Raw genomic sequence first — 24,466 nt, forward strand, 5'->3', positions numbered from 1 at the left:
TTTTTTTTTTTTTTTTTTAAAGAGAAATCCAAGCATTTCAGTAAGGGATGTTCAACCTGTAACAGTTAGCAGTTATTTAAGAAAAGTCCAGATTGGGGAGGAAGGAAGACCCCTAAAATTTCAGCAAATATAATCCATTCAGCCTAATTCTGTTTTTGCAAGTCAGTTGCTAGAATTTGAATTCAGCTAAAACCTCTCGGGCGCACTCACAGAACTTAGTTTGAGAAACACTGAAATCATGTGTGTGTTACCCCTGAAAGGCTGCCTGGCACAGCCTTAAGACCCTTACAGGGTGTTTCTTTACATGTTTCTTATGAGCCTGCCTTCCGGCTTCTAAGCAGTTTCACTTTGACAAGGGCCAGATCCTCCCTCTCCCAGCAGCCTAATGAGGTATGGTTACCGGGAACCCTATTTACCAAAGCAGAAACTGAGTCTCCCCCAGACTCGACTCACCCAAGGTCACATAACTCAAGTCCTGAAACAGGGACAAGAACTCAGTTCTCCCTGCCCCAAAGCCACACTTTTTCCCCCTTCCCAACCTTGCCTCTGAGGGTGTTCTGATCTGTTTAATTAAGAAAAAAATGACAGTAACACTTGGTCTGTGACACTGAAGATGTTTCGAAATTGTGGATCTTGAAGTCCAAATACTCGTTTTCTTAATTTTCTTTTCTTTTGTTTTCCTCCTGGTTTCTCCGTTCACTCCTTTAGAACACAAACTTGACCACCCAGGAGCATGAAAACATCATCGTGGTAAGTTCCTCTCCAACATGCTCCCTCCACCACCTCCGCTTCCTGGAGCCCACAGCCCTTGTCCTGTTATGGGGTAATTCTGGCGCCAGTTGTAACCCACCAGCATCTGGCCTTGCTCCCTTTTGTCTTTTCTAGCAAGCGAGTCGCATCTCCCTCTGCCTTTGCACATTTCAGAGCCCCACTTGATAGGAGAGGGAGTATAATTATCTGTCTTTGAGGTTTGTAGCAAATGTATCTTAATCGCCTCCTCCTTCCTGAGTCTGCCCTAGGGAGTTGACAGCAAGAGATGGCAGAGACCATATAATTTATTCAGAGGCATCACCCCATTAGCTGAAAGGTAAACGTTCTCTTTCTTGCCCCAGGACATGTCTCCCAATTAATACACAAATAGAACTTGGGTTTTATTCCCTGTGATCCATAAAGTGAGCTATTTTCTGGGACTCGACCATGATGTAAGCATCTTTGGGGTAAAGTATCTTCCTGGGTGACTTTTAGCTACAAAACCTAACGTGAGAGAAGAAAGAAATGAAATTGCACCTGCTAGGTGCCAAGCACCGTGCTGTGTATTTGAATCCAGATACAGATAACTTAGTCCCCAAGGAGTTCATCATCTATTATAGAAAGACAAAGGTGATCGATCATCGCAAAAATGGACATTGAATGCAGAGAGTACAGTGATAAACTCACCTGGGAAAGGAGCCAGAAAGCTTCCTGGAGGTAGTAGTATCTGAGCTGCGTTTTGAAGGATCAATAGGAGTTTGCCAAGTGGCAAAATGGGATAAAAGCATTCCAGGGAGAAGAAACAAAATGTAAAAGATTGAAAGCAGCATGGTGTGTTCTAGAAGCTTCAGCATTGCTGGAGCATAAAGCATAAGGGAATGAGAAGCAAGAGGATGGGAGATGAAATAGAAGCAAGAGGCAGAGCCTTGCTCTGCCCAGGAGAGGACCTTGGAGCTAACCTGCCTGGGGTGTCTCCTGGCTGCAAGGTACAGAACAAGAGCAGCGTCGGTCACTAGGCCCCTTAGGCTCCTATAGCTGAATCAGGGCCTTGAGGGACCCACTTATTCGGCCCTGACAGCTGAGCTGTTTCCTGTATACACAAGATGAGATGAGCCCCAGGCTTTTGGCTGCGGAGAGTCAAGCAGCAGCTTCTGCGTTTGCTCTCAGCTCCAGTGTCTGGCACGTAGTCAGCACTCTGGGTGTTTTCTTTTCTTTTCTTTTCTTTTTTTTTTTTTTTTGAGACGAAGTTTCACTTTTGTTACCCAGGCTGGAGTGCAATGGCGCAATCTCGGCTCACCGCAACCTCCACCTCCTGGGTTCAAGCAGTTCTCCTACCTCAGCCTCCTGAGTAGCTGGGACTACAGGCACGCGCCACCATGCCCGGCTAATTTTTGTATTTTTAGTAGAGACGGGGTTTCACCATGTTGACCAGGATGGTCTCAATCTCTTGACCTCATGATCCACCCGCCTCGGCCTCCCAAAGTGCTGGGATTATAGGTGTGAGCCACCGCGCCCGGCTGGCCCTCTGGGTGTTTTCTAACAGTAGAGACGTTTTCTCCATGCTCTCACCCTGACCGTCCATTGCCTTCTCTTGCCAGAACAGGAGGACAAGTCACCTTGGGTGCGCCCAATCACTCACTGCCACCTTTGTCTGGCTTAATTTTAATTAATCAATTCATGTAACAAACTTTGCTGAGCTTGTGAATATAAGTATGTGCCAGACACTAACTCAGTCCCACAGATAGAGGGCTGCAAGACATGAGCCCTGCCATTGAGGATTGAATGTGTCCTGAGAGAACCTGGCAGGTCAACAGATAATAAAAAAACAACATGGCCAAGGGCTGAGGTTTTTCTGGTTGTTGGGGGGCGCAGAGGACAGATCCTTACCCTCTGTCAGGGAGGGTTCTGGGAGGATGATGATGGAGGACTTCCAGGAGGAGGTGTCCAAGCTGAATCTTAAAGGATAGATAGGAGAATGTTAGGTAAACGGAGTGAGCTGGGGAAGGCAGTCCAGGCAGGGGGACTGACATGGACAAAGGCAAAGTGGTAAGACTGGCTGCTGCAGAGCCAGGAGTGAGCGTGAAAGGCCGGGAGGAAGTGTTGCCTTCTCCCTGCCAGCAACACCTGTGGGTCCCACTGAGTGCCTGGAAGCCCTGGATGGAGGACAAGACCTTACACTCAGGGCAAGCCTGGGAAAGAAATTTTGATCTGAGAAATCCAGGCTGCATTTATCCAGTTAATGTGGCTGAACTGAACCCTTAATTGGATCAGGTTGAGCTTCCCGGCGCAGCAGGAATGCCTGAGAACAGGAAAGAATTTGATCCGAGGGTCTGACCCTCACCCCTGCATTTTACAGGCTCGCGTTTCAGTGTTCTTTCATTACTATTGCTGTTGTCATTACTAGGAAGTCTTTCATTCCAGCAGTTAAATCCTCTTTACCCTGTTGGCAGTTAGTCTTCTCCCAATGGTGCTCGGTATTTTTTATGCGCTGATTATTCTACCATAGCTTGAGTTGGTTTTATTCATTCTGTTGGCCAGGCAATAGTAGCCGTTGTTGGTCATGGACCAGGAGTCCAAACCCCAGCTGTGCTCCGTCTCACCGTGGGGGGCGCTCACCATGGTGGCGAAGAACTTGGGCATAAGGCTGAATCTAGGTTCAAGTTCAGAATCGAGTTCAGACCCAGGCCCCAGCCATACCAGCTGTGACAGAAGTTTTAATTTTATTTAAAATATCATTTTGCAAGTTTTTTTTTTTTTTGAGACAGAGTCTTGCTCTGTCGTCCAGGCCGGAGTGCAGTGGCGCGATCTTGGCTCGCTGCAACCTCCACCTCCTGATTTCAAGTGATTCTCCTGCCTCAGCTTCCCGAGTAGCTGGGATCATAGGCGCCCGCCACCATGCCCAGCTAATTATTGTATTTTTGGTAGAGATGGGATTTCACCATGTTGGTCAGGCTGGTCTCGAACTCCTTACCTCAGGTGAGCTGCCTGTTTTGGCCTCCCAAAGTGCTGGGATTACAGGCGTGAGTCACCGCACCCAGCCAATTTTGCAAGTATTTCATGAGTATGCTTTCATCAGGAAAAGAGGATTTCATCCCATCCCAGTGCCCTCTTCAGAAACACCTTGTTGTCAGGTGGTGACGGACCCACACAGACAGATATGGTTGTGGGTTTTGGGAGGTTTTGTTTGCTTTAAGATGAGTGATTGATGCAGGATGTGTCGTTCTGCGTTTATTTTTTTCACTTAACAATATGGCCTGGAGCTTGTTCTGCGTCCTTCCGTGGCTGTCTACCCCGCGGTTCTTGACGGTTGTTCGTTGTCTTTCAGGCGATCGCTCCTTTGCTGGAAAACAACCACCCACCACCAGATCTCTGTGAATTCTTTTGCAAGGTATGGGCTTGCTGAGCTGGGGCTTGACTGCAGGAATGAACCTGCCTCTGGGTGTGCACACCAGGGATTGGGTTTGCACAGACAGTCTGAAAACCTGGGCCCCACCATCTTGGGTCAGGGTCCCACGTACAGGCGGAGGGCATGGCAGGTACCCTTTCTTAGGGTTACACCCACCTCTCTGCCAGACAGGTGACAAAGAGTTGGGGAGAGCATCTTGCTTTTCCTTGGAATCGCTTCCTGGCTGTCTTAGGAGACAGGTTGCTGCAGATTTTCTGGGCTCCTGACGTCAGAGCTGGTTATTATTAGCCAAGGCTCCTCTGAGCAGCGGCTGGCCCACGGTGGGGTGTGGCTGCGGGGCTTTCCCTGAAAACGGGAAGCAGCAGGGTGCTGCAGGTTGGCTTAGAGGAGCCATGGAGCAGGGCATCCGCTCCCAGGTACCCGGCGCCAGCCTTGCAGTGGGATTCACATAGGACATGCCCACCCAGGGCACATGGGGACCAGGCGTTTCTCCTTCCCAGAGCACATCTTCATGTCTCAGGCTGAACCAGCACGCAGACCTGTTTTGTTCTTTGCTGTGTGGCTTTTTTAGTGTAATAATTTGATGTCCTTGGAAAGACACATCTCTGGCGCTCCCCTGTCATGCCCCTGTTGCCCCGTTCAGCTGGTCCTCATCCCTCCCCACTCCCACTACCTGCCTCCTGCCAAGGTCACCCGCTGTCCTTTGGAGAGGTGTAGACTGTGTCCACCAGTGGGACTGTCCTGTGGGGTGGAACAGCAGGCACCCGGGAGGGCAGGGGACCATGGTGCACTTGATTTCCCTTGCCCCCATCCAGGGAGTCCTCTGTGTGTGTGTCAGGGGACAAAGGCTTTGAAAGGGAGACAAGATTCCATTGTCCTCCTGGAGTCTGCCTCCCTGTCAGGGCTCCTTCTCCAGTGATCCACACGCCCACTGGCCTGAGTGCCCAAGGTACCTGTCAGGGTCTGGAACGACCTCCACCCCCCATCTTTAATGTGGGCATGCACAGTGAGTGCCCCCTGGCCCAGGGGGTCAATGCCCACGATTGTGTGTGTGTGTGTGTGTGTGTGTGTGTGTGTGTGTGTGTACACATACAGGTGTGGATACATACTCCGGGCTCCTCAGGGCGCACAAGGGCCTTCTCTGCCCCCAGAACTCATGAGTATCATATCCCCCGCAGAGTGGAGTTAAATAGCCCATGTCCTGAGAGAGTGGCTAGCTGCTCCTCTGTCTGTCACAGCAGGTCACCAGCTCCATCTTCTGTCCAGTTTAACCCAAACCTGCCCCGTGCTTGCCTCTCAAGCTTAGGGTTTCTCCCAGATCGCCTGATTTTCAAACTTGGGTTCTAGAACACCAGGTATTTGTTGTAGAACAAGAAACGCTTGCCTTGCTGTATTTCTGACATGAGGGTTCCTGGCAGCACGGTTTGAAAAGGGGTGAGGTGGAAAAAGCTATCCTTTTGGGTATTCTCTGCTATAATCCTGTGTGGGTGTTCAAAAGAGGGCCGTCTGCCTTTTGGAGTAAGGCGGGTCCCGGCCATGTGGGACTCACTTTCAGCTGTTTTCCCACTGGGGGTTGAAGCTGAGAGAGGAGAGCTTGAGGGGACCAAAGCCTCTGCTGTGTCCACTCTGCCACACTCCTGCCAGATTCCGAGGTCAGAGGAAAGTTCATTCATCTTGCTCTCTCAGGGGAGCCCTGATTTCTCATATCCCAGGTCCAGCATCCTCCTCCAGGGCCAGGCGGGTTATAAATGTGTGCAGGACATGAGGCAGTAGCCAGGCCTTGTCAGCACGGCCTGAGGAGCTTCCTTTCCAATCTGAAAACAAACACCACACTGGTGATGAATTGGGCCTGCAGACTGCCCCCCGCCTGCTATACCCACCAATTGACAAGTCGCAGAATCGTCACCACCCTGGTGTTCAAATGCGGAAGCCCTCGTATTGTCGTATCCCATTTCCAAGACCTTTCAGATCTTGGAAACATGCAGAATCTTAGCTTTACAAAAGTCTCGTTATATGTTAAATAAGGACCATGTCAGAACTCCCGTGTGTACCATCTGAAACAGTCTCAAGTTTTCAGTTCAAAACCAAACAAAAAGCAAACAGAAGCTCTCATCTCGTCTGCTTTTTTAACTCCAAAAAAAAATGAACAAAGAAAAATTTTTTAAGCTATGGCACTCGCAGGTATTTCCCCAAATGAGTTAAACACACCTGCCCACACGAAAATCTACATGTAGATGTTACAGCAGCTGTATTCATAACTGCCGGAACCTGGAAGCACCCAAAATGCCTTCCAGTGGGTGACGGGATAAATAAACTATGGAACATCCGGACAATGAAATGAGCTAGCAGACCATGAAGACAAAGGAGGAACCTTAAATGCATGTTAGTGAGTGAGAGGAGCCTGTCTAAAGGGCTGCACGCCGCGTGATTCTAACTACAGGACATTCTGGAAGAAGCAAAACTATAGAGACAGGAAAAGGATCAGTGGTTGCCAGGGGTTGGGGGAGGGAGGGATGAATTGGCTGAGCACAGAGGATTTTTAGGGCAGTGAAACGACTTCCTATGATAGTACAGTGGTGGATCCATGACATTAGACATTTGTCTAAACACCCAGAAAGCACAGCACCAAGCGTGAACCCTGGAGTCAGCTGTGGACTCTGGGTAACAGTGGTGTGTCAGTGTAGGGTTATCCACTGTAACAGATGCACCGCAGGGTGTACATGCTACGTTAGTGACACCACAGTGTCCTTTTCCAGCCTGTGGGGTGGAAACACAAGCGCCTGGGAGGAAAGGGGACCGTGGTGCACTTCCCCCACTTCCCGGAGTCCTCTGTGTGTGTCAGGGGTCAGGAAAGCGAAACAGGGTTGTTGTCCTCTTGGGCTCTGTCTCTCCACCAGGATTCCTTTTCTGGTGCCCCACACGCCTGCTGGCCGAGTGCCCAGGATACGTTTCAGGGCCTGGAACGCCCCTACCCCATCCTTAATCGTGACATGGGCAGTGATAGTCGGGGAGGCCGTGTGTGCTGAGGGCAGAGGGTATATGGGACAGCTCTCTACCTTCCTCTCTATTCTGCTCTGAACCTAGAACTGGCTGTCCTCCACAATCAACTTGTTTTTTAGAAAGCCGTGCAACATTGCTCATCAAGGGTACCCAGGCGCCCACAGCTGGGCTTGCTGTCCCCAGCCCTGCTAGCAGCCAGGGAACATTGTTAGGCCCGCAGTAACTGTACCCCACTCTCTCCCCAGCACTGCAGAGAGCGGCCCCGGTCCATGGTGGTCATCGAGGTGTTCACCCCCGTGGTGCAGCGAATCCTCAAGCATAACATGGTGAGTCCCCCTGCCCCAACACCCAGACCATAGCACCCAGAACACGAGGCCCCATGCACCTCCCTGGCCTTTTGCATTGGCACAGATTTGGGGAATAGGGTTGGCCCAGCCTGACAGCCAGGAACTGGGGTTGAGATTCTGGTTAAGCAGTTTTCGGGGTTTTGTACAGCTTGTCCTCCATTACGGCAACAGGAAGAATCTTTTTGCAGCACATAAGAATTAGAAGCATACCGTGGCTAGAGAAGAGGAGAGCCTCCCAGGCAGAATAGGCCCAAATAATGTCTGTAGAGACCCCAGCCTCGAGGACCCAGAGCATAACTTCTCATTCCCTTAGTGTGGGCTGTGCACAGCGAGGTCCTTCCAGAGAGCAGTGTATGGAGGGGGCAGGAGTAGCTTTACAATGGAGAAACCAGACACATAGCCTCAGCTGGGTGATCAAGGTCTACATCAACAACAAGAAGCCAATTTGACAGAATGATCCCTTGATAAGGCGAATAAAAATGACACTTTACCTCTGTGATCTTCCAGTAACCCATCACCCCATTCCAATCATGAGAAAAAGATCCGACAAATCCCTACAGGGGACAAGCTACAAAGTACCTGGCCAGTCCTCCCCACGCTCAAGGTCAAAAACAAGGAGAGTCTAAGAAACCGTCACAGCTCAGAGAAGCCTAAGGAGGCATGACAACTAAATGTCGTTGGAGTCCTCCCTGGGACTCCCAGAACAGAAAAGGGACGTGAAGGGAAAACTGAGGAAATCTGAATAAAGCGTGGTCTTTAATTTTTTTTTTAATACAAAGACGGGATTTAATTGTGCACTTACAGCGGGTGGGGCGCTTGTAATCTGTGTGGCCCCTTGGTGTTCCCTCGTCATTCCAGACAGCAGCAAATGCCCTTATTTGCTCCATACGACACAGGGAAACTGAGGCTTAGCAAGGTCCACTAAGTGGCCACAGGGACCACAGGTAGGAATAAGAGTAACATCTTTTCGCAGAAGTTTATTGAACACCTTCTTAGAGTCAGAATGTGATGCTCTTTGAGTGTCTTGTGTCATTAACCCTCATGCCTTTCCCGTGACATCCTGTGCACAGGAGGAGTCTGGGACCCAGAGAGGCAGGACAGGATAGGCAGGATCCAATGAGCAGCTGTGGCTGCTCCTGGTGGGAGCTAAGTAGCAGGCACCCTGAGGCCAGGGCCCTTTCCCAGCCGCATGTTGTACTGAGCCAGCCACCACCTTAGACTTTAGAGTCTCCTGGAGCGCGTGAAAACAACTCTGAAAAAGGGTAACCACAAACCATTTCACTTGTCACGTAGCTTGCCTGTCCTCACACCATGCCCCTGAAGAATACTGTATCACCTACAGCGCGTTCCCCAGTCAGGAGTGGAAGTGCATGACACGTGCTCCCCTACCCCTTCCATACTTATGGCAGACATCATTAATCAATTACAGCACTCTTCCTGTAGAGCCAGAGGTAGCATCAGACTCTTTCCCCTGCCACATTCCAGGCCACCACTACCAGCTGACTCATGTTGGTACCATAACCAACTCTATGTGCCATTCTCTACTGTAAGCGATTGCAAACCGTAATTGAAATGTTGCTGATTTCTGAGCCCCTCCTAGATTTGGGATAAATCCATTTCTTGTTTTCAGAACACAGAGGAGAGGGACACCCTGTGCAGTTCTTTCTTCAGGACAAGGAGACTCCCCACTGGGGGATGGGGAGGGGTTTCTGCCTTAATTTGGGCTCTCGTAGTTTCAAGGAGGAGCTCTTTCTGGCTTTGGCCAGCTGGGAGGAAAGGGGCTCTGCTTGTTAACTTTAAAATCCCTGCGGGTATAGTGCATGGGACAGTTCGTGCCATTTTGGAGTTCAGAGCAAAGGTTCTTCAGGTTTTCTTGCAAAGGACCTTAATTGGTCAGTGGCAGAGCCACACACCCAGGACATACTTGGCAGGGACAGGGAGATGCCTCTTCAGGCACATAAACATTTTTGCATATTCCACGTTAGTCAATAAACTGTTTCATAAGGGTTCTTTGGGGACATCTGACTTCAAAGGGAAAAAATTCAGAATTCAGACAGGCTCTCAAGGCTTCACCAAACACCTCTCCTGTATTTGGTTAGTTTTATGGGCCTGGAGTGTTGACTGGGTAATAATTTTCTGTATAAAAATCAGAACAGCTCTGCGCAGACCCAGAATTTATAGTATCTGTGGTGGTCTGGCAGAGAGTAGGGACCCTCAGCCGTGAGTCCTCGCCTCACTTGTAACGAGCACCCCCTAAGTGATCCCAGGTGTCTGGGATGCTTTAATGTACCAGATCCCACCTTGCCCTTGGCGCCTGCTAATTATACACCATGAGCGGAGTTAGAGGAGAACCGTAGGGAGGACTGAGGAGGATCCGCTTCTCCTGTAGAAGAACAGACTGCATTGAGCAGCGATTATGGCGATACCAGGCACAGGAAGACCTGACCTCACAGAATCCTAGCAACACAGGCGGTGGGCGAGAGAAAGTTTTGACACTCACTCATTGGATGCGCCCTGATGCTTACTGGGTGGCCGTGGGCCAGCGGCACTGTTTTGGAGCTGGGGCTGCAGCTGGTGTGGGGTCAGGTCTCTGGCTAAGGAGCGTACCTAGCCTGCCTAAGCCAGGAGCCTGTTGGGGTGGCATGAACAGTGACTTCTCTTCACTCCAAATGCGGTGTTTCTGCTTAAGGAGGCACTCAGACATTAAGCAAACGCGGGAAATGTAGCCACAGTGCTGTTCTGGGATTGGGGGCTCCCCTGTTCTGAGTGCATCTCTCGCAAACATGTCGTGTGCCCCATTTCATGGATGAGCAAACAAGGTTTAAAAGTCTCAAAGAACGTTCCTTGCTAGACTGAAATGAAAACTAGAAGCACAAGGAAGCGGTTCTTCAGTATGTTTCTCTGGAGACCCAATCCAAATAATTGGCTAAACCGTGTTCTGGAGAACGACCATGTATCTGTGCCCCATGCCGCTCGGAGTGTTCTTGTGACAAAGGTGAGAAGGAAGGCTAGCGCCCAGCCCAGTGAGGGGATTGGGGGTGGCCAGGAGCAGAACAGAGGTACAGGTTGTTCCCAGTGGACCACCAGGTAATCTGACCTCCAACATTCCAAAGGGAACATATTGACTCTTCCAGAGAGGAGGAGGCTGCTGGATCCCTCTGTAAATGTTTATTTCCATGGAAATGACCTTGATTATTCAAAAATCTAGTAGCTGAGATGCCAGTCTTAAGTCTCTGATGAAGCAGTTCATAGAATCATAAAACCCTAGAGGTGGAAGGGGCGGGTGATCACTTCTGCGGACCCTCATTCTGTAATGGCGACAGCAAGGCCCAGAGAGAGATGTGGCAGCCCGCAGCCTGTGAGGCAGAGGTCTCATTTTCTAACCCAGCAGACAGAGAGGGAGGGAGGGAGGGAGAGAATGTGTGGATGTGTGTTCGTGCCTGTGCGTGCATTTTTCTGAACTTGCTCCAGGGGCTCTGCTTCCATCTTTATGTAGCGGGGCAGTCCTAGCAAGCAGTTGAGTGAAAGCTCCCCCTCCACTGTCTCTGAGTACCCCAGTTCAGCCCCTTTGACCTCACATGAAGAAGTCCCCAGCAGCTCTAGAAACTCTCCTGGGAGCCTGCAGGAGGGCGTGGTAGGAATGGGTTCCACTCAGAGCTTTCATGCCAGCTTCGGGGACAGTTAGACCTGATGGGGCTCTCTGTTTCTGTTCTACAGCTTAGAGTCCTAATTCAGGCTGCTGTCTTTAAAAAATGGGTTCCACTGAGATGGGTACAGAGGGACAGGTCTGGAGACTCCAGGCTCTCCTCCGTGTCTTGCTGGTTGGCCGCATCACTTTTCTGGAGGGTCATGACAGGATCGTGCTGCTCCTGACTGGCCAGACACAGCTGGAGGGGCTGACAGTCCCGGCACCTCCCCAGTCTTAGCCATGACCCTGGGAATGAATGTGGAGGCCAGATTCGCAGGCCCCTGTCCGGCCCATGTCTGTCTCCTGCACCTCTGTTCTGCTCCTGGGCATTCTCCTTCCTGCCTCCTGGCAGAGCGCTCTGTGGCCCCTGTCCCCCTGACACCTGGAAGAGGCCAAGCACAGCAGCCACAAGTTACGGCCCTTGGTGGACACCAGCAGGGTCCCTATGCCCTTGACCTGGCCCCTCGACAGAATCCCGCAGTGGACCCTTTAGTTCCAGGGGGCTGGTGGATGGAGACGCGCAGGCACTGCTTTCCCTAGTGTGGCACAGATGGGGCCTCTGACCAGGGTGGCCTCTCCTGTCCCCTCACGATGGTGACACACACCAGTGCCTCCTCTGCCACAAATGCCTGGTGCGTGTACACGTGCCCAGGCTCCTCATTGCACATGCACGCCTCTGTCCACACCAGCCTCACACAAACATACATCCTTTCTCACCCACCTCCTTCCATGTCACACTCACCTTCCATACCCACCTCTCTCACTCACCTCCTTCCATCTCACACTCACTTCCACACCCACCTCTCACACCCACCTCCTTCCATCTCACACTCCACACCCACCTCTCACTCACCTGCGTGCATCTCACACCTCCTTCCACACCCACCTCTCACACTCACCTGCGTGCATCTCACACCTCCTTCCACACCCACCTCTCACACTCACCTGCGTGCATCTCACCTCCTTCCACACCCACCTCTCACACTCACCTGCGTGCTTCTCACTCCTCCTTCCACACCCACCTCTCACACTCACCTGTGTGCATCTCACTCCTCCTTCCACACCCACCTCTCACTCACCTGCGTGCATCTCACACCTCCTTCCACACCCACCTCTCACACTCACCTGCGTGCATCTCACACCTCCTTCCACACCCACCTCTCACACTCACCTGTGTGCATCTCACTCCTTCCACACCCACCTCTCACACTCACCTGCGTGCATCTCACACCTCCTTCCGCACCCACCTCACACTCACCTGCGTGCATCTCACACCTCCTTCCACACCCACCTCTCACACTCACCTGCGTGCATCTCACACCTCCTTCCACACCCACCTCTCACACTCACCTGCGTGCATCTCACACCTCCTTCCACACCCACCTCTCACACTCACCTGCGTGCATCTCACACCTCCTTCCACACCCACCTCTCACTCACCTGCGTGCTTCTCACTCCTCCTTCCACACCCACCTCTCACACTCACCTGCGTGCATCTCACTCCTCCTTCCACACCCACCTCTCACACTCACCTGCGTGCATCTCACACCTCCTTCCACACCCACCTCTCACACTCACCTGCGTGCATCTCACACCTCCTTCCACACCCACCTCTCACACTCACCTGCGTGCATCTCACCTCCTTCCACACCCACCTCTCACACTCACCTGCGTGCTTCTCACTCCTCCTTTCACACCCACCTCTCACACTCACCTGTGTGCATCTCACTCCTCCTTCCACACCCACCTCTCACACTCACCTGCATGCATCTCACACCTTCCACACCCACCTCTCACACTCACCTGCGTGCATCTCACACCTTCCACACCCACCTCTCACACTCACCTGCATGCATCTCACACCTTCCACACCCACCTCTCACACTCACCTGTGTGCATCTCACTCCTCCTTCCACACCCACCTCTCACACTCACCTGCGTGCATCTCACACCTCCTTCCGCACCCACCTCACACTCACCTGCATGCATCTCACACCTTCCACACTCACCTCACACTCACACCTCCTTCTGTACTCCACATTCCCCTCGGAAGCACCCTCAGTTGTCCCCCCAGCCTTCCTGGCTCTCTTTCCTCATTCTCATTTGTCTCACACATGCCTTTTGAGGGCGGCTTTCTCTACAGCCAAAAGCATCGATGGTCCTTCAGAGTGGAAGTGCAGTGTCGCGGTGCCGTTCTGTGAAGTAGACGCCGCCTGTGCTTTCGAGAGGGTTGGCGTCACCCCATTGCCTTCCACGTGGGCAGCTCCAGGCTGAGCTGGATCCTGCCCTTCCTTCCAGTGTCTGGCTGCCTGCAGTGTCCCCTGACTCCCGCCCTCTGCTCTCTCTGCAGGACTTTGGGAAGTGCCCGCGACTGAGGCTGTTTACTCAGGAGTACATCCTTGCCTTGAACGAGCTCAACGCGGGGATGGAAGTGGTGAAGAAGTTCATTCAGAGGTGGGTCTCCAGTGCGACGCCCTCCCCTCCCTGGCCTGGGAGCCACTTTCCTCTCTGATCCTGTTTCCTTGGATAGCCATGGGGGGCGGTTGTGTGATTAAATGAAGACCACATCTGTGACGAAGCCCCTAGCCCACTGTGCAGTGCCCAGGAGGAACTCGGAAAACGACAGTGGACCTGCACAACGCGGGCGTTTCCTCAGGTCCCAAGCCCCTCAGGCTGTGAGCGCCCCGTGTTTAGGACTCACTCCTGCCCTGGTGGTCCCAGAGCGTCGTCGGGTACTTGAACAGCCCCACTCCATAACATAACCCAGAGGAAGCCAGATATTCTTGCTCTTCCTCGCTCTTGGTGCTTGGGGTTGGTGTTTTGGGTTTTTTTTGCAGGGGGGCGGGGGGGATTCCTTTTGCTTTTTTTATTTTAAAATTTTCTCTCTGTGCTCCAGTTTCCTCATCTGTAGCACAAGAACCAAGCGCCCCTCATCCCGTTAGTGATGGTCCGGTGAGCTAGTAGCCGCAACACGTAGAGAACGCTGCGGAAGTCTCACGTCAGGCCAAGCTGTCAGCGTTCTTGTTCTCGGCATGTATGTTTGTCTGGAGTGGAGTCTCGCTCTGTCACCCAGGCTGGACTGCAGGGGCACTATCTCGGCTCATTGCAACCTCTGCCTCCTGGGTTCAAGCAATTCTCCTGCCTCAGTCTCCCAAATAGCTGGGATTACAGGTGCGCATCACCACGCCGGCTAATTTTTGTATTTTTAGTAGAGACGGGGTTTCACTATGTTAGCCAGGCAGGTCTCGAACTCCTGACTTCAGGTGATCTGCCCGCCTTGGCTTCCAAAGTGCTGGCATTACAGGGGTGAGCCGCTGTCCCCAGCCTCTTCTAATCTTTTAAGACAATCAACCTGTTTAAACAAGTTCTGAAGCTACGTATTTCCTAAACATGCTCATTTGGAACTCACAAAGCCGTTTGAGGGTGGCTTTGTGGCGTGCCCTCATGCAGGAGCCCTGGTGATGCCACCCAGATATGGTTAGCAAAATCTTGTCAGGTTAGACCTTTCTTAGTGACAGCAGCCTCGATGACAGCTTCCCAGAAGTGGAACAGGTGTTATCCTCAGGGCCCTAAGCAACCCATTTTACAGCCGAGAAAATGAAGGACAGAAATAGTCATGACAAGTAGTAATTACTGTCACTTACTGCGGATTTAGTGACTGTTTGCAGACTCTTTGCTAAGCCAGAATGACCCTAATCATTTTTCTTCCAAAGCAGGATGTGTTTGAAAGTAAAATTAGGTGTTAGGAATAATTATTCCTGAACCACTCCCCCACCCCAGGTATAAGCGTGACTGTCCCAGGACATATGGCTACTGTATGCTAGGGGTCTCTGTGAATTAGGAAATTTGGTCCTAACTGTCCCCTACTGAGGAGGGGGCTGTTATCCTCATTTTATAGTTGCAGAAACAGTGGAGAGTTTAGGAGGTTTCCAAGGCCACTCAGAGGTTTGAACCTGGGAACCCTCTCCAGAGTCTGCAGCTGAGACCTTTGCCTTCTGCTGCCTGCACGTGGCACAGCCAGAACCCAAATCCTGGTGCCACCAGTTGCACAGCAAAGGCTCTCAGAGCCCCAAGGCATGCTGGCAGAGCGGCAGCCCTTTGCCCGAGCAGCGCCCCTCCCTTGTCTGCCTTCCCCTGTCCGTGGGCCCCACTCCTGCAGGCTTCTCACCCCGGCCCTGTGCTTTCTTCCAGCATGCACGGCCCCACAGGGCACTGCCCCCATCCCCGGGTCCTGCCCAACCTGGTGGCCGTGTGCCTGGCTGCCATCTACTCCTGCTATGAAGAGTTCATCAACAGGTCAGTTGCTGAACTGCCGCTCAGAGGGCTTGGGAGGGGGACATTGCCGGTCCCCATCATGGGCAAAGTCACCAAGAACTGACCAGGCTGGGGAGGCGAAGTGGCTGTTTCCTGGGCAGGCCTCATGGGTGTGTGCCAGTTCCCCTGAGCCCACCGATTCATGGGCCCAGAACCCAGGGGTGCTGCTGAAAAAGCAAGCACTGAATCAGCCCCGCAGCTGTGCGGCTGTTAGAGCTACTTGACATTAGGGACAGATGTTTTATGCTGAAGATCTCTCACCCCTGGAGAGATGGGACACATTGGTGTGTGTGTGGATGTAAGCACATGGGTATGCAAATGCATATGTGAACTGTACACATACATGTGACTGTGTGTATGTGTGTGCACATGGGGGGACATGTGTCAAAGACATGTATAATACAAGAATGTTGGTAGCAGCAGTGTCTGTAATAGCCCAAAACTACAAACCTCCTCAACTCAAATGCCCTGCAGCAGTAGAATAGATACATAAATGTGCTCTATTCACACAAGAAATACTATGTAGCAGCAGAAGTGATGCATCTAGTGCAACCAGCGAACTACCAGGATTCAATTTCACGTGATATTGAGCAGCAGAAGCCAGCCCAAAAGGTACACACTGTGGGGTCCCTTTTACACAAAGCCCAAGACTAGGCACAACGAATCAATGGTGTTAGAGGCCAGAAGAGCGGCCACCTTTGGGTTGAGGGAGTTTTGGGGAAGGACATAGAGAAGCTTCTGGACTCCTGGAAATGTTCATCGTTTTATCTAGGTCAGTGGTGCTCAAACAGGGCAGTTTTTCCTCCTAGAGGATATTTGGCAATGTCTGGAGACGTTTTTGTCGCCACAGTTTGGGTGGGAGAAGTGGTGCTCCCGGCATGTAGCGGGTAAAAGGCTGGGATGCAGCTGAACATCTGTGCACACACATGACAGCCCCTGCTAGAAAGTATTACCTGGCTCACAACATCCACAGCCAAATTACGGACCTCCAGTCTGGGTGGTTATTACATAGGGGTGTGTATGCAGATACTCACCATGCTTTACACCTAACAGTTTCAGACTTTATAGTATTGAAGTTATACCCAGAGTGTGCAGGAGAGCCAGCTCACCCATTGCATTTGGGAACATGTCCCTTCCCATTTCTGCAATGATATATTAGTAGCTTTAAGTCAGCTGTGGTGGGAGTATTTATATTTACACCAAAGAAATGGGTAGGCACTGCAGATCAGGGCTTCTTCTTTTTTTTTCTTTTTTCTTTTTTTAGACGGATTTTCACTCTTGTCACCCAGGCTGGAGTGCAGTGGCACAATCTTGGCTCACTGCAACCTCCACTTCTGGGTTCAAGTGATTCTCTTGCCTCAGCTTCCTGAGTAGCTGGGATTATAGGTGTGGACTACCACACCTGGCTAATTTTTTGTATTTTTGTAGAGACGGGGTTTTCACTGTGTTGGCCAGGCTGGTCTCGAAGTGCTGACCTCGGGTGATCTGCCTGCCTTGGCTTCCCAAAGTGTTGGGCAACTGTGCTGGCCAGATCAGGGTTTCTTTCTTTGGAGAGTTGATTGCTAGACATTTACCATTGTACCTTGGGTTATATCTCAATTTAAAAAAAAGGAAAAACAAAAGGGTGCCCGGGACCCTCCCAGTGCCATTCTGATTTAATTAGGATGGCCCTGGCATCCTTTTTTTGTTCAAGACTCTGCATCAGGTGCAGGTTAAGGAAGGAGGCTTGGGTAGGTGGATATTTAAGTTGAGATCTCCTGGCTGTTCTCCAGGCAAGAAGCAGGAAGAGGGTGACCCAGGGAGAGAACAGCAGGGGCAAAGGCCTGGCAGTGATGAGTGAAGGTGCCATTTGTAAGGTTTAAATGAGAGGCAATGGAGGCCAGTCATTGGAATGAAGAAATTTAATCGACTCCTGGGCGAGGTTCTGTGGTCCGACAGGTGGGCCGGAGAAGTCGCGCGGACTCCTCTCAGATGTGGGGTTTTATAGGGAGTGGAGGCGCTTGATTGGTTGTGGGAGAGCAGGACGTGGACTTGGCAAGCTGCTAATTGGCCGAGTTCCTGGTGAGGGAGGGGGGTGTGTCTGAGCTCCCAGCAAGGCGACCGGCCTTACACCACTTATCACAATGTTTTTGTTTTTTAATTTTTTTTGGAAACAGAGTCTCACTCTGTCACCCAAGCTGGAGTGCAGTAGCACAATCTCTGTCCACTGCAACCTCTGCCTCCTGTGTTCAAGCAGTTCTCATGCTGCAGCCACCCGAGTAGCTGGGATTACAGGTGTGTACCACCACACCTGGTTGATTTTTTTTTTTTTTTTTTTTTTTGTATTTTTAGTAGAGACCAGATACCGCCATGTTGGCCAGACTGGTCTCAAACAACTGGCCTCAAGTGAAATGCCCACCTCAGCCTCTCAAAGTGCTAGGATTACAGGCATAAGCCACCATACCCGTCTACAATGGGCTGCAATGTTTTTGTATCTACGGGTCTTCGAATCACTACTTCAGAATCACTGGGACTGCTTTAAAGTACAGATTCCTGGCTGCAATGTTTCTGGTCTGTGGCCCAGGAGCCTGCATTTGAAACAAACTCCACAAGTGATTCTGTCACACACCTAATGTGGAGATCCCAGCAGGGGAGGAGCTGAAGGAAATCCAGTGTGACTGGAGCAGAGAGAAGGAAAGGGAAGCAAAAGGAGTTAGAGAGGAGGCAGTGCTCTCAAACCTCCTGGTTCCTGGGACTCACCAGGGCGTGTTGTTAAAATGCGGATTCGGATTCTGCACATCTGGGGAGGGGCCTGAGACTCCGCTTGTCTAACAAGCTCCCAGGTGATGCGGGTTGAGGATGACACTGTGAGTAGAGGAGTGGTCCTGGTTTTCAGTGGCAGAACTTTTATTCTGGGAGCATTGGAGAGTCCACTTTTAAGTGGGGAAGCGACGTGATGGGGTTTCAGTTCAATCTCCCTCTGGCTGCTGCTGCAAGGGGGATGGACTAGGGAGGTAGGCGTGGCCGTCAGGAACTGTTAGGCGACTGTGGCAAGGAGATGCCAGGTCGGAGGCTGGCGAGGGTGAGGCGGCACCTGCTGCCTCCCACCTGCTTGGCTGTGCTGGGCCCCCTCAGAGCCCACAGTAGCTTGGGTTCTAGCTGATGCTGTAAGTTTCCTGTATATCACCCAGAGAAGCATGATGCTGCCAAGACGTGTCCTGGGCTCAGGTCTTGGGCTCAGGTCCATGACGCCCCCTCAGTCAGTCCCTTCAAGATAAAGCCCGTCATGTCCTCTAGGCCATCCATGGTTCTCTCAGTGGGCAAATGTACACAGTGTACTCAAACTGAAAAGAACAGACAGCTTGACCCAGGTTAGCGTGGCTCTCTAGAAAATCACCAATCTGAGCCAAACAGCCTTGAAAATCCACTTTTAAAACCCAGCAAAGGCAAACAAAGAGAAGTGGAGTGTTGAGCACGTGGGGAGCACATCAGATCTGAGCCAAGGAGTTTAGGTCTCCCCCCGTCACAGACCACACACAATTTTCTTGGGATTTAACCGATGGATTATTTCCCGCAGCAAAGCTGAAAGTGTATTTATTAAACACCCTTGGTGGGCTCAGCTCAGGCCTGTCATGTGCTGATACATTCAGACCCTTCCTGTGCATGGGGTTCAAGTTCTGCACACAGCCCTTGGAGCTGCTGCCCACATGCCCCCTCCCACCACTTCCCCCAGCCACAACAATTCCCCAGCAGAATGCCAGCAGCGTGACCCTGTCCTCAAGCCTAGGAGCTCCTTTAGAGGCACAGGACACATGCCTGTGGCACATCTGGTGAAGGCCTAGACAAGCAGCTGTTGTTAATCATGTCGTGCTTGAAGTCTTGAGTTAGCGGATCTCAACCTTGACCACAAACATGAGGAGCCTCAAATATTACTCATGTCCAGGCCGGGCTCGGTGGCTCACGCCTGTAATCCCAGCACTTTGGGAGGCCAAGCTGGATAGATCACCTGAGGTCAAGAGTTCGAGACCAGCCTGATCAACACGAGAGACCCCATCTCTATTAAAAATACAAAAATTAGCCAGGCGTGGTGACGCATGTCTTTAATCTCAGCTACTGGGGAGGCTGAGGTAGGAAGATGGCTTGAACCCAGGAGGCAGAGGTTGCGGTGAGCCTAGATCACACCATTGCTCTTCAGCCTGAGAAACAACAGCGAAACTCTGTCTCAAAGAAAAAAAGATTACTCATGTCCAGGTTCCACCCTGGAGATTCCCATCTAATTGGGCTTTGGGATGTTTAGAAGTGTCTCTAGGGGATCCTAGTGTCCAGCCAAGGGTGGAAAGCTTTGGTTTAGGAGGAGTTCGAGGATAGGAAGGGCAAGAGTAGCAGGAAGAAATCAAGGAAGACTTCATGGAGGAGGGGACCTGCACAGATCTTAGGGGACCTTAGAAGCCAACATAGTTGGGAGGATCCTGGGCTTTGCAGTCCAGAAGATCTGGCTTCAAATCCCATCTCCATCAACTCGTGAGCTGTTTAATTATGGATTGATCATTTAACTTCTGAGGCGGTCTTTCCTTACCTGTGGCACAGAGATGGTAGGAATCACTGTTCAGCGATGTCTGTGAGCATCTGTGTGACTGCATTTGGACTGTGCCGGCCCGTGGGCACCAGCAGTAAACCCACTGATGGTGCTACTGTCCTGTACAGTGCACCTCCTAGGCAACTGGGCACCTTGGGAAGCTCTAAGTCAGAGGAGGGACTTTAACTGGGTCAAGGCTCTGATAAGTCCTGCTGCAAAGAGGCGTAATTCCATCTTGTTTGCCCCAGCATTTCCCAAACAGATGTGACATTAATAATGTCAAGAGCCCCTCTCTGGGTGAACACCTATTAACACCTTGTGCAGGCTTCTGTACCTCCAGGCGGTTATTGATGCTGTGCCTGGAGGGTCACCCAGGACGAGTGGGGTTCTGTAGACAGGAGGGCTCAGAGTTTAGGGCCCAGACTGGACTTCTGGAGTTTGGGATCCCATTGAAGTGGGTTCCCAGGAGGGGGCACATCCTGAGCTTTCTCAACTGACTGGGTTTGGGGGCAGGAGAGCAGAGTCCTGGAGGACATTGTGATATGCAGTCAGGGATTGGAGGGCAGTTAGACTGCAGGAAGCAACTAAAAGCAAAATAGTAGATCTGGCAAATCAAGAAAGTGGCCAGTGGCATTCTGGAGGACGCCAAGAGCCTTATGGCTGTTACGTAGAGATCGGCGTCCACTCAGTCCGTCAGCAGATATTTATTGAGCACCTGTTATGTGCTGGGGTGACAGCATGGGCTGTAGAGACAGGCAACCCGGGTTGGGCTGTCATCCCCACCTCTTCCTGTCTAGACCCTGGACAAACCGCACACCCAGGCTGAGCCTCGGTTTCCTCATTTATAGCACAGGGACAATGGCAGAACTACATTGTGGTCTCATCCTGGGATTCAGGGAGGCCGTTAGCCAGCGGGTGGTGGGTCATGGTGCATATGAACAGTGCCTTTACTCACGTTCCCTCTCCCGCCTCTTTCTGCAGCCGTGACAATTCCCCAAGCCTGAAGGAAATCCGGAATGGTTGCCAGCAGCCGTGCGACCGGAAGCCCACTTTACCTCTGCGCCTTCTGCACCCCAGCCCGGACCTGGTGTCTCAGGAAGCCACGCTGTCTGAGGCCCGGCACAAGTCGGTGGTCGTGGCCTCCAGTGAGATCCACGTGGAGGTGGAACGCACCAGCACTGCCAAGCCGGCGCTGACGGCCAGCGCGGGCAACGACAGCGAGCCCAACCTCATCGACTGCCTCATGGTCAGCCCCGCCTGCAGCACCATGAGCATCGAGCTGGGACCCCAGGCTGACCGCACGCTCGGCTGCTACGTGGAAATCCTCAAGCTGCTGTGAGTGCCCCTCGCGTGCCTGCCGCCGGGGCCGGTGGGAGGAAACTGGGCTTAGCTGTTGGGTCAAGCTGTTTGTTGGTTTGAGCTACACGGGTGCGCGTGGTAGAGTGGCGTGTATGTGAGTGCACACGAGTTGGTGTGTGCAAGAATCTAAGCACAAGTGTGGCAGCGTGTGAGGGCACACATGGGTGTGTGCATGAGTGGCTATGGTTGTGTATCTGAACATAGGGTGTGTGTATACACATGTGGGGTGCATGCATGGCTTTGTGCCTGTATGCTGGAGTGCCTGGGCATATGTGTAGGGTGCATGCCCAGCATACATGTGTACATATGTGTGCATGAGTTTGTGTGTGTGTGAGGGTCTGGGTGCATCTTCCAGGGTGTGCAGGAGCACAAGGGTGCCCACGCGTGTCTGTGAGTGTGTGGACACCTCTGGGGTGTTGGGTGTGTGGGATCCTCTGAGCTTGTGAGTGTCTTTGTGTGGCTAAATGGCCATGGGTGGATGTGGATGTGACAGCACACGTGGTTGGCCGAGTGTGTGTGTGTGTGTGTGTGTGTGTGTGTGTTTGTTTGTTTGTTTTTAAGACGGAGTCTTGCTCTGTCGCCAGGCTGGAGCAGAGTGGCACAATCTCGGTTCACTGCACCCTCCACCTCCTGAGTTCAAGCGATTCTTCTGCCTCAGCATCCCGAGTAGCTGGGACTACTGGTGCCCGTCACTACTCCCGGCTAATTTTTGTATTTTTAGTAGAGACGGGGTTTCACCATGTTGGCCAGGATGGTCTCGATCTCTTGACCTCATAATCTGCCTGCCTCGGCCTCCCAAAGAGCTGGGATTACAGGCATGAGCCACCACTCCCAGCCGTGTGTGTATTTATAGGAGATGGGTGTGGGCATGCATGTGGATTTCTCTGAAGGGGTGTGTGTGCATGTGTGTAATGTACAAGAGTGGGTGTGTGTAGGCACTTGTGTTACTTTTGTGCACAGGTGGCTTTGGGTGCGGGCATATGGATATAACCATTCGTGCTCTAGGGTTGGAGAGCATGTGTGTTTCTCTCTGTATGTTTGCAGGTGTGTGCGTGAGCCCATGTTTGTTTGTGTTGTGTGAGCCATGCGTGCTGTGTCCTTTGGGGTGAGTCTCTGTGCGTGTGCATGTGTCTTAGTGAGTGGTGGGTGATGTGCAGGAGTGTGTGACTCTGTCTTGGGGTATGTGGCTGTGTGTGTTGGTGCCATGTGCCTGGGTGTCCGTGTGTGCGCATTGGTGTTGTGTGCCTGGGTGTCCGTGTGTGCGCATTGGTGTTGTGTGCCTGGGTGTCCGTGTGTGCGCATTGGTGTTGTGTGCCTGGGTGTCCGTGTGTGCGCATTGGTGTTGTGTGCCTGGGTGTCCGTGTGTGCGCATTGGTGTTGTGTGCCTGGGTGTCCGTGTGTGCGCATTGGTGTTGTGTGCCTGGGTGTCCGTGTGTGCGCATTGGTGTTGTGTGCCTGGGTGTCCGTGTGTGCGCATTGGTGTTGTGTGCCTGGGTGTCCGTGTGTGCGCATTGGTGTTGTGTGCCTGGGTGTCCGTGTGTGCGCATTGGTGTTGTGTGCCTGGGTGTCCGTGTGTGCGCATTGGTGTTGTGTGCCTGGGTGTCCGTGTGTGCGCATTGGTGTTGTGTGCCTGGGTGTCCGTGTGTGCGCATTGGTGTTGTGTGCCTGGGTGTCCGTGTGTGCGCATTGGTGTTGTGTGCCTGGGTGTCCGTGTGTGCGCATTGGTGTTGTGTGCCTGGGTGTGGGTGTAGGAGACCCGTGGACTGGGGGCTGCTCTGGGTGGTGTGGCTTCTGAACTGGCTCCTTCTGTGCCTGTCCCTGCCCCTCCCTGAACCTCATGTGTGTGACTCTAGGGTGGAGGGAGGTGCAGTTCTTAATCCTTGACTCTGAAGGTCTCTCCAGCCTTGCCATCCACACGCTCCACCTGACATGTCTCAAACTTGTGAGCACCTGGTTCCGGGAGCCCCACTTTGAGGGACCTTGTTGACTCTTCCCTTCTACGCCCCCACAGAGCCCTGTGGTCCCACAGACAAGCTCAGTCTGCAGACACTCAGCAGATGCCTCCCCCTTTCTTGCTCCACAAACTCCTTCCTTCGGAACAAGCTCTGCCCCGCTCTCAGGAGCTCTGAATCCAGAGATGGGCATTTTCGGATGCAGCTGCTTGTGGTTGCTGGACTTTTCGAAGGGGTTGGGGGTGCGACTGTGTTGTCACATTTAACCAGTGCGTGGTTCCTGTCTAGAGCCAGGGCTCCCCGGCCGTCAGCCTGCGGGGAAGCCACTTGGAAGCGCAGCGCCTGGAGTGTTGTCTGTGTGGGTGGGCAGGGTTTCCCTGAGCCCCTGTGTCGTCACGCAGCTGAGCAGCGTTTGTTCATTCTGTCATGTGTGTGTCGATCCTGGAGCCTGCTCAGGGTTTGCAGGGACGGAGGGCAGCTTCCGGGGGCCTGGTGAGCTGGAGAAATGCCTGGGAGGCACCTTGGAGTGTACCCTGTACTCTACAAGCAAGGCTTGTGGTGCCTGCAAAGGTGAACATATTACACACACGGTCACGAGGTGGCTTCCGCTGGTTTCTAGGAGATCGTGGAGGCAGCATTCCCACATCGCCTCCTCTGCCCCCGGCTTTGGCCCCGGAGAGGAAAGGGCGGGGTGTGCCCAGGGGTTCAGGACCGCCCCGCCCCGTGATCCCAGCCACAGAGGTCAGATGAGGGCATAACCATGTTCAGTGACCTCCACCCCTAGCCAAGCGGAATTCCAGATCCCACTAAGAGAGCATCTCCAAGAACTTGCCGCAGCCCTGAGTGTCTTCAGGGCAAAGAAGGGTGTCAGCTCTCCTGGTGGCAGCCAGGGTGGGGTACCTCCCTGGATTTTTGGAGGGGGCTCCTTGCTCTGATGGAGGTAGAAGCCCCCAGACCACCGACTGGCCAGGCCAGAGACTCCAGCTCCCGAGTTCCAGCTGTGTTTTACAAACACCATGAACTCCTGGGCCTTCAGCTATTTTGGACCTGACTCCTATTTCTCATGAAGCACTAAAGGTTTGAGTTTCATCACAT

At 52.3% G+C, this 24,466-nt stretch overlaps 1 protein-coding gene across 4 annotated transcripts in view; it reads left to right on the forward strand.

Annotated features, from left to right (window-relative positions):
• CMIP (c-Maf inducing protein) overlaps nt 1–24,466 on the forward strand; it is a 259,594-nt gene that overhangs the window by 205,095 nt on the left and 30,033 nt on the right. For all 4 annotated transcript variants that reach the window (XM_064383341.1, XM_064383344.1, XM_064383343.1 and 1 more), the window contains 6 exons: nt 709–750; nt 4,076–4,138; nt 7,402–7,482; nt 13,542–13,645; nt 15,383–15,487; nt 21,042–21,395. In XM_064383341.1, coding sequence (XP_064239411.1) covers nt 709–750; nt 4,076–4,138; nt 7,402–7,482; nt 13,542–13,645; nt 15,383–15,487; nt 21,042–21,395 — 749 coding nt within the window. The remainder of the gene's footprint in view (nt 1–708; nt 751–4,075; nt 4,139–7,401; nt 7,483–13,541; nt 13,646–15,382; nt 15,488–21,041; nt 21,396–24,466) is intronic.

This window comes from Aotus nancymaae, unplaced genomic scaffold (assembly GCF_030222135.1).
Source record: "Aotus nancymaae isolate 86718 unplaced genomic scaffold, 86718_ANA_hifiasm-v0.15.2.pri h1tg000030l, whole genome shotgun sequence".
Taxonomy (NCBI): domain Eukaryota; kingdom Metazoa; phylum Chordata; class Mammalia; order Primates; family Aotidae; genus Aotus; species Aotus nancymaae.